This window comes from Metopolophium dirhodum, chromosome 1 (assembly GCF_019925205.1).
Source record: "Metopolophium dirhodum isolate CAU chromosome 1, ASM1992520v1, whole genome shotgun sequence".
In the NCBI taxonomy this organism is placed as follows: Eukaryota; Metazoa; Arthropoda; class Insecta; order Hemiptera; family Aphididae; genus Metopolophium; species Metopolophium dirhodum.
In genome coordinates this window covers 145290992-145309814 of record NC_083560.1, presented here as the reverse complement: position 1 = coordinate 145309814, position 18823 = coordinate 145290992, and the positions used below count along the sequence as shown (strand labels likewise).

Sequence of the window (18823 nt, the reverse complement as noted above, 5' to 3'; positions counted from 1 at the left end):
AATTAGGGAAAGAACTAACCAAAAATCACATGACTATACTCTGTTCAAAATAAGAAACCTAGACGGCGGCTAGCTACTGCGCAGGGGCGTGGCTAGACAAATAGCACGGACATAAATCAACGCCACCGCAGCGCTTCGGCGGGAGCGACTCATTAGTCTATCTTTGATAAGTGACATGAACACATAACTTAAAATGCATTGTATACCTGTTCACGCCGTGCGGCGAGGTGTGTGTGCGTACTTCTCCGTACGTTAACACGTTATACAACCAATTTATTTTATGTTTTCTAATTTATATTATGTTACCTTTTGTTTCAATGTATATTTATATTTTTTCTCTTACCAGGTGTAAAATACATACGATCGTAAAAAATAAAAAAACAATTTTTAATTTTTAATAAATATATTTTAATAAAAAATAAACAAAAATAAAAAATATATGATACAATTATATTATAAAAAAAAAGTTAGTCAGAAGAGTCATTCGATGTGTCTCATGTAATGGTTAGCACACATGGTTCCATTCCATCAATAATCTCGTCCATGATGTCGTCAACTTTCCAAATCTTGTTTTCTTCATCAATCACGTGCTTGATAAAATTTTGCCAATTTTCTGGTGTAACTCTGTCAATTGCCGTGTTGAGAAGTCGGCGGACGTCGTCAGCCTTAAATGTTGTGTTCTCCCGTTTGACGTAGCCTTTTACCATCGCCCACGCTAGTTCAATTGGATTGAATTCGCAGTGGTACGGTGGTAATCGGAGAACGGTGTGCCCTGCGTTGCTAGCCAAGTTGTCGATAACATACGATTTCTCGCGTGGTTTTAACTCCCGCACCTTAGCTAAAAGTTCAGCCTTTAACATCGGCCTGTCGAAAGTAACTCCTTTCGCATCAAGCCACTCCAATATTACGGATTTTCTTGCACTTGAAGTAGGATATTTTTCGGTTTGGACTGAATGGTAGGGTGCGTTGTCCATAACAATAATAGAACGAGGATCAAGTCGAGGAAGAATAGACTGAAACCACTCTTTGAAATTATCGCCGTTCATTTCATCGTGGTAGTCAGTGCTATTCTTTTTGGACTCGAAACATAACAGCCCACCCTCGAGGAATCCTTTGTCTGAACCGATGTGTAACACAATCAACCGTTTCCCCTTACCAGTTGGGTTTGTCGGCCCGGTTGTTAGACCCTTGTTGAATGCATCGTGTTTGGACCGTACCGTTTTATCTATCCACACCCGGTCTACACAATCACCTGCGTTCAACCACGTCTCATCCAAATAGTAAATCGATCGACCTTCGTTTCGATACTTGCAGATGTCATATAAATATTTGCGGCGCCAAACAATCAAGTCTTCTCTCTCTGTCAAGACACTGCACCTTTTCCTCTTTGTAAACACAAAATCCAATTTCTTTATAATGTTGTACAAAGTAGTACGCTTGAAGTTAGGGAGCGACGGATCTTCGTTAACTTCAAACAACATTTTGTCGATTGTAGGGAGTTCACGACGCAACCAAATTGAATGGACCTTTTGCCGAAGTCCATTGCGGTCCAAATCATCGATCTTATTAAAAAGCGATGTTTTTACTCGCTTCGTGTTTGGAGAAGTCACAGTGTTCTTTTGCTTATACTCGACGATAGTTTTCATTATTGTATCATAACCTATACCCGTGGCTTTTGACAGATTGTTATACATATCACTGCATGTAATATCTGGAGTTTTCATCAGAGTATCTTTGTACATATTAACAATGATACTCTTTTGTCGACTGTGTACATACTGCAAAAAATAAATAAATGTTAACACACATCGAAGACGAATATTTCAAATGGTAATTCTTTAGTATGTGAGCACCAGTCTACTTGCTTTATCCATATTATAATTTTACACATAACTCAATTTTCACATACTAACAAATACCTTTCAAATGTGTGATTATTTGGCATAACCAATCAATAAAAAAAAAGTTTAACTTACTTTTCCTTTTGGATTTTTTCTTATTGGAGAAATAACTTCGTCTGGTTCAACAAGATTGCGGTTTTCACTGTGCTCACTCATAGTAAAAGAATTGTAAGTAGAAATTGCGAGGTTAAAAAACGGAGGACGTTGTAACGGAACTAACACAAATTCTACAATGAACAATATTATTTGAAATTCAACGGAAAGGCGCGTACATGCGAACACCTGCCACCAGCTGCGTCGCGCGTAGTCGGCCGAGCTGGTGAGCAGGTGGTTGATTTGGTGGGGAGAACAATGGGCGTAGCCTGACCGCCGCCGACGAAAACTGGTCACCGCCGTCTAGGTTTCTTATTTTGAACAGAGTATAGACGTTTACAAATTCCTACTTTATCATTTACACTTCGTCAAAATATTATGAAATTGACTGGATATAAGTCGAATGAGGAAACAACCAGTGATGTAGTAACAAGCCGTACGAAATGTTATTTCTGTCCATCAAGAAAAAATCGGTTCACAAAGGTAAAATAATTCATTTTTTTACAATTTCGTCTATTTTTATAATATGTATTATAATATAAATTTATAGTCAAAAATATGTTTTACAGACTCGTTGTTCAAATAAAACATGTCAATGCTACATATGCAAAGAACACACCCTCCATATTTGCATAGCATGTACAGATAAAGAAGAATCAGAATTTGATGTGAACAATTCATATTCAGAATAAAAATAAATTCCTAAGTCATTTATAACTTAAAAAAATTAATTATTTTTAAGAAAATGTTTTGTCAGTTAATAATATTCAATACATTTAATACTTGTATCATGAAACAAATTTATTTGTATTAATTTCTATCAAAAATACTATTAATATTAATATGTGAGCGTTTCGCTCACACGTCAACAACAGAGTTATAAAAATAACGTCACCAACGACGGGTTAACTAATGATTTTTGTTTATTGATCAATATTTTTTTCAGATCAATAAACAGATAATAATTGATAACAATGCACAAACATGTATCAGGTCCGCAATCAGAATTTTGATTTGACCACGCACATAAAGTGAAATGATTATTGTTTTTTTTTTCTGTTCCGCATTTAATAGCATTTAAACGCAAAGCATAGGAACGTGGAATGTACGAACAATGTTGAAAACAGGCAAGCTGGAAAATATAAAAATAGAAATGAAAAGACTAGATATAGACATATTAGGATTATGCGAAATACGTTGGCCAGATAATGGTGACTTCTGGTCTGACGACATCAGAGTTATTCATACAAATAGTACAAGAGGACAAGCCGGTGTTGGAATTGCTCTCAATAAGAAGTGGGGTAAAAGAGTTACGAATTTTGTGACCTATAGTAGCAGACTATGTTTGATCAAAATAGAGTCAACACCAAACAACCTTGTAATTATACAAGTTTATATGCCAACGTCAAAAGCAGATGATGAAGAAGTGGAAGAAGTGTATGCAGGCATTGAAGAGCTAATAAAACATACTAAACCACACGATAACGTAATCATCATGGGAGACTTTAATGCTATAGTTGGAAAAGGCAGGGAAGGTAGAGAAGTCGGAGACTTCGGTTTAGGTAAGAGAAATGCAAGAGGAGAAAGAGTAGTGGAGTTTTGCAGAGAAAATGGTATGATTATAACAAACACCAGATTTCAAAACCCTAAGAGAAGAATATATACATGGAAAATGCCAGGTGTGCCCGCTACCAAATAGATAACATACTGGTAAAAAATCGATTTAAAAATCAAGTTAAATTCTGTAAAACATATCCGAGTGCTGATTGTGACAGTGATCACAATATAGTAATAGCGAAATGTGAACTTAGATATAAAAAACCACAAAGAACAAAAGTACAGCAAGACAATTATAATGTTAGATTACTTAAGAGAGCGGAGATTGAGAAAGAATATGGACGTTATATGGATATCGAATACCAAGAACAAAATGTAGATGATCCACCGAATAAAAAGTGGGAGAACATAAAATCAGCTATTAAAAAAGCGGCGGATTCTGTGCTAACAAAAAAGAAAATAAAGAACCCAGAAGAGCATGGATTGACAAGGAAATAGTAAAACTTATAGATGAAAGACGAAAATATAAAAACAATAACACGAGAGAAGGACAACAGAAGTATCGTCAACTAAGGAACCAGGTTAATCGAGAAGCCAGAAAAGCAAAAGAAGAATGGCTAACAAAATAGATAATGCGTATCACAAGATCCAACAATTTGTAGGAAAGAGAAAACGAAATGTCACTAATATCAGAGACGAAATGGGTCAATTACTAGTTGATGATGAGGACATAGTAAAACGATGGAAAGAGTATATTGAGGAGCTATATGAGGGAGAAAAATTGGAGGAAATTACAACAAATGAGGAAAAAACAAAACTACCCATCTTAAGATCAGAATTTGAGGTAGCGCTCTATGACTTGAAAGAAAATAAAGCTCCTGGGATTGATAACAGCAGAACTATTGCAATGTGCTAGTATGAAGATAAAGGCTGCTTTATACCAACTAACTCAGGATATATATGATAAAGGAGATGTGCCAGACGATTACTGTAAAAGCATATTTGTAACTATACCAAAGAAAAGTGGAGCAAATTCTTGTGAGCACTTTAGAACACTGAGCTTACTGACACATGTCCCAAAAATCCTGACAAAAATAATAAATCGAAGAATAGAAGGAAAAGTGGAACAATACTTAAAAAATGACCAATATGGATTCAGAAGACAAAAAGGTACACGAGAAGCAATTTTAGGATTGCGAGCGCTAATTGAAAAACAGATCGATAGAAATAAAATCACATATTTGGCCTTCATAGACCTGGAAAAGGCCTTCGATAAAGTAAATTGGAACAAGATGCTGCATATACTTCGAGAAATAGGTATTGAGCAACAAGACCTACGAATCATCCATGGTCTGTACAAGAACCAGACAGCCTGTATTAAAAAAGGAGAAATCACAACTAACGCTCAAATAAAAAAAGGAGTTTGACAAGGGTGTACGCTATCACCACCATTCTTTAACTGCTACATCGAAAAAGTTATTAATATAGTGAAAGCAAAGCTAACAAGATTAAATATTGGGATCAAAATTGGTGGAGAAATCGTTTCAATGATACGATTTGCTGACGACATTGTGGTTATAGCTGAGAGTGAAGGTGACATACAGCGTGCAGTTGAAGAAATGGATGAAATGCTCAGAACATCAGAAATGAAAATAAATAGTACAAAAACGAAGATCTTAGTCTGTGCCAGAGACCCAAAAGTAAAAGCTGATGTATACATTGGTAATCAAAAACTGGAACAGGTAGAAGAAATGGTATACCTAGGGAGTAAAATCACATCTGATGGCAAGAGTGTCCACGAGATTAAACAACGCATAGCATTAGCAAAAATTGCCTTTAGTAAAAAACAAAAGTTGCTCACTTCAAAAAGGATACATCTTAATATCAAGAAGAGACTTATAAAAACATATGCATGGAGTGTTGCAACATATGGATGTGAAACTTGGGTAATAAATAATACCGAAAAGAAAAAATTAGAAGCGTTCGAAATGTGGTGCTGGAGGCGTATGGAAAGGATAAGCTGGATAGAGCGGAAAACGAATGAAGAAGTACTTAGAAGAGTGGGAGAAAAACGTACACTCATAGATGCGATTAGAGAAAGACGCTGGAAAATGATTGGACATGCCGTGAGACACCCGGAAGAATTGCATAATATAATATTGGAAGGTATGATAGAAGGAAAGAAAACTGCAGGACGCCCGCGGAACTCGTATATAGGACAAATTAAAATCGATGCAAAAGTCAAAACTTTCAAAGAACTCAAAGAAAAGGCGAGAAATCGGTTAGAATGGAGAATTGGAGTTGTAAACCAACCTTCGGGTTGAAAAAAAAAAAAAAATAATAATCTACTTTGAAATGCTGTTTCTTCAGTTTTTAAAACAGGTCTAATCGTGTCGTTATTTTCAAAAATTTTTGCATTAAAATTGAAAACTTTATGTGGTTTGGGTATTCTCTCTTGTCTTGGTCTTATACCATTGTTTTGATGACGAATAGACAGCAAATGTTTAGACCAACTGTTGTATTTAACTGTTAAATTACAAATGTCACAAGTTTTATCTGCAGATCTTTGTATTCTCTCTTGTCTTGTTCTTACATTTGTTGTTGTTGTACCCCTGTATGTTCGTCTAAATCGAGGTATAATTGTTTGATCTGGATCATTGTTTTGATGACGAATAGATTTCAAATGTCTAGACCAATTTTTGTAACTAACTGTTAAGTTACATTTATCACAAGTTTTGTTATCCATTTTATTATTGATAACATTTCCTTTAACAAAAGGTTCAATTTTATTTATATGTTCCATTTATTATATAGAATATTATTTTTTTTTTTACATTCATTTTTAATAGAATAATTTCTATTAAAAATATCATTTAAATAATATTAAGATCCCATACTAAATTCATATATTTTAATATTTTCTAAATCTTGAATAAACTTAATATCATCTAGAAAATGGTGAGTATAATCACCTGTTGTAATAATTTGCTCATTAGCTATTTTACAAAGTTCTAACCAAGTTGGTGAATGTAATAGTTTAGAAACATAAGGCTTCCCATTTCCAAAATCAACATCTCCTTGACTATCTTCTCCAGAATTCAAATGATTAATAATTACACGTTTAATTAATGTAGTGGACTGTATTTTTTTTTATTTTATGGTTTAATGTTGTTTGAATTACAATAACACTTCACAAACAACAACACGAATACATACTTATGGTGCACGTATGTGTACACTGATGGAATACGACTGACTTCATATTATTCGTTCTATCAAGACAAAAAAAGGTTCGTCCGATAAGCGGCTATCGTAATAATACACATTATAACAATAATAATAATAAACTTGATGACAATAAAAATAATAGTAATAATTGGTTTTATAGATAATAAATTACATACGTTCAGGATTTACTAAACATGGTGCCGGGCCTGAAGGAGTGAAGACTTCAGGAGGAGAAGAAATTGGGAGTGGGCATAATTTTGTAAGGGAACGTTTGAGCAGTGAGTTTGTGGTTTGAATTGTGGCTACGCGAACCACTCCATCGTTGCCTGGGTGTAAGGTTTTTATACTACCCATTTTCCAGCTTAGTGGTGGAGTATTGTTGTCCATTATTAGTACAATGTCTCCCGGCTTTGGATTGGAGGTGTGGCTATTCCATTTTTGCCTGGTTTGGAGTGAATGTAAGTATTGCTGTGACCATGTTTTCCAGAAGTGATACATCATCAATTGCAAATGTTCCCATCGATTTTTTGGATGGTGTATCATTGTGTTAGGTCCGTAATTGGTTTCTGGTTGAGCTGTGATAGGTGCACCGATGATAAAATGACCAGGTGTTAAGATTAATGGAGTACTTTCATCTGAAGAGATTGACGTTAGCGGTCTGGAGTTTAGACATGCTTCAACCCGTGCGAACAATGATTGCAGTTCTTCAAACGTTAATATAGTTAATCCAATAACGCGTTTGATTAGTGTCTTAGCTGATTTTATCGAAACTTCCCAAATCCCTCCAAAATGTGGGCTGACTGGAGGTATACATTTCCACGTTATAATGTGATTGATTTCATTTTGAAATGTTGGAGTATGTGTGAATTTCATCATTTCGTTATGCGCACCGACAAAATTTCTACCGTTGTCACTATGGATTTCTGTGGGGCACCCTCTGCGACTAGAGAATCGGATAAACGCAGCTATAAAAGCAGCTGTCGTCAAATCAGTGACCATTTCTAGATGTACTGCCTTTGTGGCAAAACAGATAAATAACGCTAGGTACACTTTACGTGGTTGGATTTTGCGTCTCAATTGTTCCTTTGCAAAGTATGGTCCGGCGAAATCTATCCCAACAATTGTGAATGGACGTGACGGTGTTATACGTTGTGCTGGCAAGTTTCCCATGTATAGTGTATATGGCCGTGGGGTAACTTTTGCACACTTTATGCACTTTCGGTATGTTTGTTTTGCGATTGTCAATCCATTGATTGGCCAATAAGTTAACCGTATAACTGTTAGTATAGTTTGAGCACCACTGTGAAGCAACACTTTGTGATGATATTCAAATATGAGCTTGCTTACATGGTGTTTTGGTAAAATTATTGGATGTCTTTGATTATATGATAAAAGTGAATTTTCTAATCGCCCTTTCACTCGAAGAAGACCATCGCTGTCGAGGAAGGGATCGAGATGCCTTAGTGTACTTGTTTTCTTCACTTGGTGACCATTTTGTACGTCTTTAATTTCATTGCCATATCGTTCTCTTTGTACGAATTTAAGAATAGCCTTTGATGCATATTGGTATTCAGGTATCGTAATAGTAGTATATATTTGTATGTTCACAGCCAGCTTTTCCACGGTAAAAATTTTTTTTCAAGGGGGAATGTCCCCCTTGGAGCACTCAGATTTACCGTGTAACACATTTCACACTGATTGTTAGTAAATTTTACCTCGAAAAAATGTGCTGTATTTCATTTTTACTCATGTTGGTTACACTGATTTTTTTTACAATAATTTTAAGCTGATTGCTGATTATTTTTTTCATATTCAGTTACTGATGATCCATCGTTCACTCAAGTCGTGTCTCATTTTTCTTTATTTTCTCAAAGTTTTATTAAATTGTATAAGTTATTTAATTTCTTCAAAAATGAATTTTCAAAAATGCGCAAACGATGTCCAGTCATTGGTCGATCAAATACGATTCAATTCAACGCCAGCGTATCCAGAATTCTCTGCATTTGTATCTAGGTTACGATCTTTTAAAAGTTTTCCTCCAAATACCGGTCAGAATAAGTACAAGCTCTCAGAATGCGGATTTTACTATATCAATCTCGATGACGCAGTTCAATGTCATTGGTGTGGAGTAATTCTACATAGTTTTGAAATCGATGATAATTGTTTTATAGAACATACCCGATTCTCACCAAAATGTTTATATGTATTATTAATGAAAGGTAATCAGTTTGTTCAAAAAGTCTTAAGTAAATATTGTAAAACCGAAGTTATTTGTAATTGTGAAACCGGTTCGTACGACACCATTTGTTAAATCATGTTTTTTTTATATAATATACTGTTTATAATATTTGCTGTATTGAATAAAAAAAAAAAATAAAAAAAAATTGAATGTTTTATCTTAAATGTTTTATTATTCGATTTAATATCTTGTGGACGTATAGCCTAGCGGGTTAGTGCGTATATAATAATTTAAAATGTTTTTCAGGTATCAGGTTAGTAAGTATATGTAAATTCCCTCTCTAGTATGCACTAATTCGCTAACTGTACGTTCACATTTTTTGCATTTTTTTTTTTATCCGAGTTTTTAGTATATAATATGACTGCAAAGGAAAAAACTAACAGTCCAATGTATAACTCCTAACAGTTATATCCTACTTTTTATTGTGTACTTTTTTAGCAAAAAAAACTTCATTATGAGTCCACCAATAATTGTCTGTAAGTCTACATTCGACATCCGAGCTTTTAACAAGAAAAGTATTACAGTTGGATTACTAATTAATAAGCAGATTTCAATTATTTTATTATTAGAATGTAAACTTTCAAAGAAAATTATTACATTAAGTTTAGAAGAATGGTTCACACTGATGTCTGAATCTAATTACAATTCAATTATTAATAACCTAAATACCAGGGTGAGGCGTGTAAAGATTACCGATTCCTTTTCATATTCAATTAATGTCAAACAGAGTTCAATTACCCTACATCTAAACGAGGAATATATTACCTTGACACACGTAGATTTGTACCGGCTTCGTCAATTACAGAATTTGATTGATTTGTATGTGGTAGACAAGCAAAAACGTTTAGCAAATTATCAAATTACTTTCAACACTGCATATGACCTAATTAAAAATGATGTCCGTGGTCTGCCATCCACTTGTCAAAGGAACGAATTTACCAACCAATATATTCAAAACTATGATTTTAATTATTATAATCATTTACAGAACGATGACACATCGTTTTTATATGAAATATTACAATTTCATTTTAACACATTGTCCGATATGATTTTACAAGATCTAATAATATAAAATATATAAATATGTTTAATAATTATTTATTTAAAAAATAAAAACTTTTTTATTCAATAATAAACTTGCTTTTTTTTCTTAAATTACATGTTACCTTTAATCATAAAGAATAGTTTTAATGCGTTTTAGTTTCAAATTTTATGTTTTCAGTAAATAAGTAGATTAAATTTTGATAGTACAGAATTGATAGCAATGTTTCAATTAGAAATTTTTTTTCTCAGACATACTATATAGTTTATAGGTTTATGTTTTCCAAGACCTTTGAGTATTGAACAAATAAAAACATACATGTATAATAATATTTTGTTTTATTAAATGAAACTCATTTTTCCGTATAATAATCAAACAACCGTCTTGCTTTTAATAGTTTGACGCTTTGGATCGGTTAGTAATTTATCAAATATAATTTGCATTGTCTCATTAAGACCAGTATGAAGTGTTTGATCTTTTGATTCGTCGGTCGTGTACAATCTAACAGTAGCTTCACTGAACTTCCATCTATTACAACAAATTATTTTATTTAAAAACAAAAGAAGTAAATAAAATCAGTAAAAAAAACAGATTCAGCAATAGTTTTTAAATTTAAACCAATGTATTTACCTGTCCTTTACTGGTACATTCTCGATGTTAGTAACCTTATAATGACTTAGCACCCAAAGATCCTTTCCTTTTTCTTCAAAAGGCGTCTTTATTGTCACAACGCCATCTCCTTGTCTGAATGTTAGCGAATTAAATACTTCAACATCAAAATCTTCTGATCTCAAGCGTTCGCTGATATTATCTCTGTATGATGCATTCTATAAAAAAAAATAAATTATTTATGCTATCATTAGGAAAAAATATTATTTTTATTACCATTTTATTCTGCTTCTTTTTCATAGGTTTTTTAACACTTGTTTTTTCTGCAGAACGTTTTGATCCAGGTTTTGTTTTTGAAAAAGACGGTCTTATATCAATTGATTCGCTAAAATGTTCATTCTGTGAAACATAAAACATAGTATATTATTTTTTACTGTTTTTTCCATTATATATTTTTTTCTATGCCCCAAGAATTATACCCAAAGCGTTGAGTAATGTTACGACGCACTTCCAATATACTATGTTATAATCAGTCATTTAATATTATTTTAAGAATTATAACCATAGCGTTGAGTGGTGTTACGACCGGCCTCCAATTTTCTATGGTTATAAGATATTTAATAAGTAGTTACTAACCTCTGAATCAGTTGAAGCAATTGTACGGTACGACATTTTATTTTGGTAGTATTTCTGTTGAACTGAGCTTCTTGTCCTGGGATGAAATCTTGAAGACTGGTGAATATTAGAGAATACCCTCTGTCTTTTATACACAGATTTTTACCACTACTTCAATAATTAAGTATACAAATGGTCATAGCCTTACATTATAGAAACCTGCTAAAACATGAACATACAGGTACAACAGCAAAATCACATTACATGACTTTAAATTGACGCTAACATAACCTATCCCAGCCAAATGTTTATGACATTCACCTTTTACCATGGTCAATACCCTCCTTGAATAAATTTCTACAATAACCTTACCTTAGATGGGTGCTGAAACATGTTCATATACAACAGCAAATTACATTACATGAATTTAAATTATTACAAACAGGATTTAAAATAAATTAGAATGTATACATTCATTCTCAAAAACCAATTACATTATATGAATTTTAATTGTTGCTAACATAACCTGTCCAGCCAAATGTTATCACATTTACTAAATGTCAATGCTTAGAATGTATACATTCATTCTCAAAAACCAATTATATTATATGAATCTAAATTGCTGCTAATATAACCTGCTCAGTCAAATGTTTTCACATTTACTTAATGTCAATGCCATTATAATATTAAAACAGGATGTAAAATAAGTTGAAATGTTTAAATCCATCACAAAAAATTCTAATGAGAGAAGAGAGGGTTATTTTCGGGTATAAAACCCAGAATTTCTTAGCTTATCGTCATCAGTTCAAGCAACAGCAGTTCCAAGAGCAGCCAGCAGCAGAACAGTCTTCTTCGCCAAAACAACAGCCAGCCAGCAGTTTACCAAACATCTTCAATAGCCAGTCAAAAGATTGTCAAAACAACTCTAACAAATAGACCAGCCATCATACTTAGAAAAAGTACCTCAATTTCTACAAGCTATGTAAGTACTATTTTTTTTTTATTGTTATTATTTAATTTAACATCATACTTCTTTTTTTTTAAAAATAAAATAGAATAATAACAATTTATTGTTGTAATGATAATACAGTTTTATAATATTACTATGGGTATTGAGTGTTTAGACTTAAAGATTTTTTTTCATAGATTATTTAAAATAAAAACATTAAAATAGAAGTAGTTGAAAGACGGTTTCTCAACTCTCACTTTTAGTCACTACTATAATATAAGCTGTTTTCTTTTTTTTGTTAAGTTATGATCAAGTAACAATAATACGTTATAATTACACCATAGAGTAATAATACTAAAATGAATTACACCACGTCTACAGTATAGAAGATAACTGATGTACCATACTATCATAGATTTACATAGATAAGATAGAACATCGGGCTTATCATTCATCAATAATATTGATAATTATTACCTAACCTCAAAAATCTTTAATAGTCAATCTCTTTCATGATAATTACTATAGATACCGTTATCTAGTAGTTGTTGCACGATACCTTGTTTTTATCAATGTTAAAATACTATAGCTGATTATAAATATTTGTTATAGATAACGTGATTGTTGTATTACACGTGTAATATTATCTTACGTAAAATGTTTTAATATAAAAAATTTTTTTTATTATATTAAAATATTCAATAATGTTTAATGACTGTATAAAATATATCCTAAAACGTATATTATACACATATATAAATTTAAATTATTTTTTCTATAATGTTTTTTTTATTGCTTTTACGTTAAGATTATTCGAAAGCTGCTGTCGCACGTTGATAGTAAACACGTAGTTGCTTTCGTGACAACGTAATGTTACCGTACGAACTCTACGATAGTTACAATCGCCCTATCTACTATTAACTAACATATAAATTATCACGTTTTTTTCTATTATCGTGTGACGTAGCTTCACTAGCAACTAAAATTTTATTTTTTATGATATAAATGCTATATTGTCTAATTTTTAAAGTTTTTTTATTTAGCTTTGAATAATATAATTAGTTATTATTATATATACGTATATACGTACATTCGTTGTTTTATAAATAATCGCTTTAATAATTAGATTTATATAATATTTTATATTTTATACTAATGTATTTAGTCAAAAATTACAGATAATGAATTTTTGGCATTCATATGATTTTTGTAATGAACAAATTCAATATTATGGAGAACAAATTGTAACCTTAACGAAGATGATTGATGAAAATAAGATTAAAGAAAGATATGAATATAAAGATCTCAAAAAAAAAATTAAAAACCTGAAATTCATTATTTATTTAAGTAGAACAAACTCTAACCCAAATTTTTCTTATATAAAAGATTTAAACGCAAAATTAGTTTTATTAAGAGAAGAAAAAATGGATATATGTAAAAAATATAGTGATTTATATGTTACAAATTTTCGTAAGCGAGAACACTGTTTCGGTAAAAGGTTAGATTTTATTACAACAGCAGAATCTAAGCGTGAAAGATTTAGATCAGGTTAAAATTTTTTTTTTTAAATTTGTTATGAATAATTAGTAATAATATTATAAGTTTATATTTATGTATATAGGTATTCAATGTAATTTTCTTTTTTTGATTAATACATACAAATTTTTAATATAAAAGTTAAAAAACATAAAAAATAGAAATATGTTGGAAATAAATTATTGTCATTAATATGCATTATTTTTTTTTATCTGGCAGATAGTTTACAAATTCTATATAATTTTTCCAGATTTTTTTTTTAAAAAAAAGAAAAAACATGGAAGCCAAATCGTTAATTCACGAGCAAATCATTCAAATATTGGAACAGCAAAAAGAAAATGATCATGCTCAAGATGTTGACGAAAAAATGTTCTATTCCAATATTAAAAATATTAAAATAAAAATTCAAAAAGCGGTGCTGAAAGAAACCAGAAAAAGACTTATTGAAGAAAAACAGAATTTAATAAACGAATTTAAACATTTAACATATATAAATTATTTATGCGAGAAAAATATTCAAAAAGGTCTAAATAATTTATATAGTAAATTAGATAATGTCGAATAATATTCTGTTTTTCAATAAATAATTAAAATATTATTTTTTTTTTTTGTTATTATTTATTATTTTATCATATAATTATTATTGTGTATATAAGATCTGCTGGTATGATAAATGTTTTCAAATAAAACTAATTTAATAAAAATGTTAGGAAAAGTGGTTTAGATTTAAAAAACGTATCAATTAGTTAGTTTTTGAAATTCTATGTAATTTTCAGAATCATGAACCCAGAAATAAACGTAATTAAAAGCAGAATTCTAGCAGCAGAACAGCAGGTGCGTGACAATAAACGCTATTATATCGAGAAACGGAAAGCATTTCGAAAAGTATTTGTAAAAATTAATGATAGTATGAAGAAAAATTCATTTTTTAAAAATAAATTGATAAATGAACATAATAGATTCGAAAACTATTCAAGTGAATGTAAAGCAGATATTCAGTGTCGGTTAACAGAACTAAACAATCGGTTAAGAGAATTAGAATCTGAGTAATTTCTTATTATATTAACCAATTCTTTTTTTCTTTGTAATAATTTAGAATTAATACTTTTATTATATTTTGAAAACAATATTCTGAATTGCTTGCATAAGATTTAAAAAAAAGAAGTTGATGTTATAATAAATTTACAATATTATGATTGCTTTTACCTATGTTTTTTTTTATTTAATCTATTTTTTCAGTTTCATAATGAAAAGAAAAACGGTTACAAAACACGAGCGAATGTCATCTTCTGATGAAGGTTTATTTGAAATCGAGAGATTTAAGAAATGTTCAAAAACATTTTTGATTAAGAATACTTTAAATTTTATAGACTACACGCTTTTTTTTAACTATGTTAGAGATAAATTAATTTTAAAGTTAAAAGAATCATGTTTACAATCATCTATAAAATTTAATTTACATGTGGATAGCGTATACGAAAGAATACTCACTCAAGAAGTTCGGGACATAGCTTTCAAAACTTCTAATACACTTGCATGTAATTCATCCGATTTCAATAAATTACTAAATGGAATGTTCAATAAATTATTATCTGAACAAGACCAGTTTTTAGCGAAAGGATCTGGGTGGTCCCTTAAAATTATAGATGTATTACAATTGAGAATTAATACAGTGAATCCTCTCAGAGGAGGAACGTATCTAGATCTACCTGAATATATAAAAGATAAAAGAGCAATTATAAATGTAAAAAATAACGATGCTAAATGTTTTAAATATTCAATACTATCTAAGTTTGATAATCGATCGAATAAAACTTATTTGAATAAGAAATATTTTAAAATGTTAGAAACAAAAAGTGGTTTAGATTTTAAATGTATTGATTTTCCAACACCAATCAGTCAGATGAAAAAATTTGAATGTACAAACGATGTATCAATTAATATTTATAGTTTAAATGATAAAAAACATATTTTTCCTTTGTATATTTGTAATACTGAAAGAAAAAAACATTTCGATCTTTTTCTGTTCAATAATGATGAAACATCACATTACTGTTATATAAAAAATTTTTCAAGATTCGTTAGAAGTCAGAAAACTAAAAATTAATGACTTAATGACTCAGTTTAAAAGCGTTATCTAGCGGAACAAAATACAGCAGTATTATTATTTTCATTGATTTATTTACCACTAGATGACGCTTTTTGTTTTTATCGATTGTAGATATATATATAGTTTTCAAAACAGACTAATTAGGATCAGGAGATCATGTGAAATAATTAATTCGACTTAATAAAAAAACTGATATTTTATTTTATTAAAAAATAAATAAATAAATAAATAAATATTATACATAAAAAAACATTATTTTAAAATATCTGATGATGTTATCCACGAATTTTGACTTGAATCAAAACCTAACCATTTAACAAACATTTTATTCCCAACTTTTTTTACAATACGTTCAATGAGAAAGGTGTTTGGAAAATCAGTTAATTTAATTTCCTGTTCATAAAAACCACCTAAAATTACACTGCCTGATTCATCCTTTAGTTGATAAGTAACTGGATTTGTCTGTAAAACTTTTGAAACTGTAAATATTTCCGTTGTCCAATTTGGTGTATATCCTTTAGTAAATATATGTTTATACTTAGATATTCGTACTTTATCGTTAACTTTAAATTTTGGTTTATACAATGTTTCAGAAATTATATATGTGTTAAATTTAATTCTGTTTGTATCCATTCGAGCTTCACTAGGTGTACATTTGATTGTTCTGTGTTTTGTGTTATTATAGTTATGTGTAATTTTTGATATTGTATTGTACCAATTCCATGTGCCTGTTGCAGTAAAATGTCTATATATATTATTTTTAAGAGTTCGAATCACACGTTCCGCGATTGAACATTTGATAACACTGTATGAACTGTAATGTTTAATTTTATTTTTTTTCATTAAATCTTGGAATTGGACATTGTAAAATTCTGTACCATTATCTGTCTGTAAAAATTTTGGTTTAGCTTTTTTCAATATATTAAACATTCCTTTTGTACATTCTTTACCTGATTTATTTTTCAGCGGTTCCACAAATACATATTTGCTATATGTGTCTATAACAATTAATATGAATTTAAAACCATAATTTTTTTTAGAATGAGATTGCATATCCATTAAATCAGCTTGCCAGAGGTCGTCAATAAACCGTGTTACCACACTACGTCTAGGAAATATTTTTCTCGCTGGTCGATGTAGCTCGTTAGCTATACTCTCTAAGGTTGTCATTATACTATAATATTTCTCTCACGCAGTTCTTCTAAAATAGATATAATTTCATTATTGACACCAGTATTACCAACACTTTGTGATGATGTCAGAAGATTTAATCTAGTTACTAGCTCATTCGGATCGTCATAATAAACTAATTGTGTTTGAGGTAATACATCTTTATATAAACCTCTGCCTGTCTTAGGATCAGGTGATGAAGTAAAATTAATCATATCTGTAGACATGTGATCTGCAGGTGAAAAACTGCTTGCTGATTGATTAAAATCAAATGGTTCAATTTCTTGTGTTATTTTTCTACGTTTAGCGTTAAATAACCCAAAAGGAGTAGAAGGTAAAGTATTGTTAAATGATTTTAAGCTAATTCGAGGAGTTGTATTCTCATTAATTTTAGCTATTTCTTCGTTAAACTGTTTTTCCTCCATTTTCATTCGATCATACAACGGTTTTACAACAGTCATCCATTTATGGTACCTCGAGGTTCTAGGTTTTCCATCTGCTTTTAAATGGACTCCAGAAGTTTTCAAAATATTGTAATAAGATTCTATATCTTCTATAGTTGTTTTTTTTGGTTCCTTCTCACATAATAAAGACCATAGTCCTGGTGTAAATTTATAATATTTATTAAGCAGCAATAATTTACCGTGACTAAAAGTTGCAGAGTGTTTTCCTATTTTATACGAATCACTATCTTTATCATAATGCAAACCATAGGATTTATCATAACGTGTTGATTTAGGACGGTTATTTAAAAAATTTTCAAATGGTGAATTTAATTCGTTATCATCATCATCTTCACTAGTACATGAGGTTTCTGATTTATTTTCTAGCTCAGTTGACTGTGTGTTCCATATTTCATTTTGTTTTGTATGTGTACTCAATGGTTCAATTATTGGCTTAAATGCTTCACGGAAATAGTTTTCAGAATCTATAACACCGCGTTTCATTTCCATTATTTTTCGTTTAATATTTTTTTTTGATGTTATTAAATTTTCCAACAAGACTTTTTCTTTGTTCATTGTAAATAATAAATGTAATATACCTGTATCGTGTGACTACCGATAACACTATGCAGATAATTACTTTGTGACGGTATATTTATATATGAGTATAAGCATATAAAATTATCTTATTTTAATGAACGTATGAAAACCACATCTATACCTTCCTTCATTAATTTCCCGAGTTTTATCGATGACCATAAACCCATAATCACTATGATTCCAACATAAATGAGAAATTTTGCGAAATTCTGAGAAATCCATATCTGTAGATGAATGATCGTTGAATATATGTCGTAAATTTGTATCATCTTGTTTCAGTATTATTAAGAAGTTTGCGTTATCTCTTACAAGCTGTTTGGTTATTTTAGAATATGTCTGTGCTAAATAAAATACAGAGCTAGCACCCGAATGTCTACCCATACTAAAGTATTCTCTAATTACGGACTGTGGACCACATATCACATCGTCAAAAATGATGATGGAATTTTTCTTGGTTAAGTTTGGTTTTATAACCTTATCAGCGCTTGTAAATATGAAAAAATTAGCACCCTTTATATCATCTATTATTTTTTTCAATAAAACATATTTTTCCTGATTAGAGGTTTTTGAGTATAAATAAATATTTTCAAATCTTAACCCGTTTGCATGTGTGATCAGATTATACATTATATTTGTTTTTCCTGAACCACTGGGGCCAACTAGTATAGCACGTATAGTATCGGGTAATAACGAACCATGTCTTGATGGTTTTTTTACTACCTGAACAT

The 18823-nt window shown here is 30.6% G+C and overlaps 5 protein-coding genes across 5 annotated transcripts; 2 read left to right on the top strand and 3 right to left on the bottom strand.

Annotated features, from left to right (window-relative positions):
* Positions 1-494: 494 nt before the first annotated feature.
* Positions 495-2057, bottom strand: LOC132933142 (uncharacterized). The gene is made up of 2 exons (XM_060999462.1): positions 1977-2057; positions 495-1778 (listed from the first exon to the last, which is right to left on the bottom strand). Exons 1-2 carry the CDS (start codon positions 2055-2057, stop codon positions 495-497), a joined length of 1365 nt encoding a protein of 454 aa, XP_060855445.1.
* A 1051-nt stretch (positions 2058-3108) lies between these two features.
* LOC132933141 (craniofacial development protein 2-like) lies at positions 3109-4049 on the top strand. Its single transcript, XM_060999461.1, has 2 exons — positions 3109-3673; positions 3730-4049. Exons 1-2 carry the CDS (start codon positions 3109-3111, stop codon positions 4047-4049), a joined length of 885 nt encoding a protein of 294 aa, XP_060855444.1.
* Positions 4050-6947: 2898 nt separating this feature from the next.
* On the bottom strand, positions 6948-8529 carry LOC132933140 (uncharacterized). Its single transcript, XM_060999460.1, has 2 exons — positions 8495-8529; positions 6948-8307 (listed from the first exon to the last, which is right to left on the bottom strand). Exons 1-2 carry the CDS (start codon positions 8527-8529, stop codon positions 6948-6950), a joined length of 1395 nt encoding a protein of 464 aa, XP_060855443.1.
* Positions 8530-10382: 1853 nt separating this feature from the next.
* LOC132937043 (uncharacterized) lies at positions 10383-12314 on the bottom strand. Its single transcript, XM_061003873.1, has 4 exons — positions 11309-12314; positions 10949-11071; positions 10694-10890; positions 10383-10591 (listed from the first exon to the last, which is right to left on the bottom strand). The coding sequence occupies exons 1-4, from the start codon at positions 11342-11344 to the stop codon at positions 10435-10437; spliced, it is 513 nt and encodes a 170-aa protein (XP_060859856.1). The 5' UTR covers positions 11345-12314; the 3' UTR covers positions 10383-10434.
* A 2237-nt stretch (positions 12315-14551) lies between these two features.
* LOC132937042 (uncharacterized) lies at positions 14552-16842 on the top strand. Its single transcript, XM_061003872.1, has 2 exons — positions 14552-14606; positions 15012-16842. Exon 2 carries the CDS (start codon positions 15019-15021, stop codon positions 15877-15879), a length of 861 nt encoding a protein of 286 aa, XP_060859855.1. The 5' UTR covers positions 14552-14606; positions 15012-15018; the 3' UTR covers positions 15880-16842.
* Positions 16843-18823: the final 1981 nt, after the last annotated feature.

Coding starts and splice junctions, on each gene's coding strand:
- LOC132933142 (XM_060999462.1), bottom strand. CDS start 2,057: ATGAGTGAGCACAGTGAAAACCGCAATCTTGTTGAACCAGACGAAGTT. Junction 1,779..1,976: donor GAAAAAATCCAAAAGGAAAA/GTAAGTTAAACT, acceptor TATTTTTTGCAG/TATGTACACAGTCGACAAAA.
- LOC132933141 (XM_060999461.1), top strand. CDS start 3,109: ATGTTGAAAACAGGCAAGCTGGAAAATATAAAAATAGAAATGAAAAGA. Junction 3,674..3,729: donor ATATACATGGAAAATGCCAG/GTGTGCCCGCTA, acceptor TTAAAAATCAAG/TTAAATTCTGTAAAACATAT.
- LOC132933140 (XM_060999460.1), bottom strand. CDS start 8,529: ATGAGTAAAAATGAAATACAGCACATTTTTTCGAG. Junction 8,308..8,494: donor ATACAGCACATTTTTTCGAG/GTAAAATTTACT, acceptor ATTCGTACAAAG/AGAACGATATGGCAATGAAA.
- LOC132937043 (XM_061003873.1), bottom strand. CDS start 11,344: ATGTCGTACCGTACAATTGCTTCAACTGATTCAGAG. Junction 10,891..10,948: donor AAAAGAAGCAGAATAAAATG/GTAATAAAAATA, acceptor TTTTTTTTATAG/AATGCATCATACAGAGATAA. Junction 10,592..10,693: donor AATGTACCAGTAAAGGACAG/GTAAATACATTG, acceptor TTGTTGTAATAG/ATGGAAGTTCAGTGAAGCTA.
- LOC132937042 (XM_061003872.1), top strand. CDS start 15,019: ATGAAAAGAAAAACGGTTACAAAACACGAGCGAATGTCATCTTCTGAT.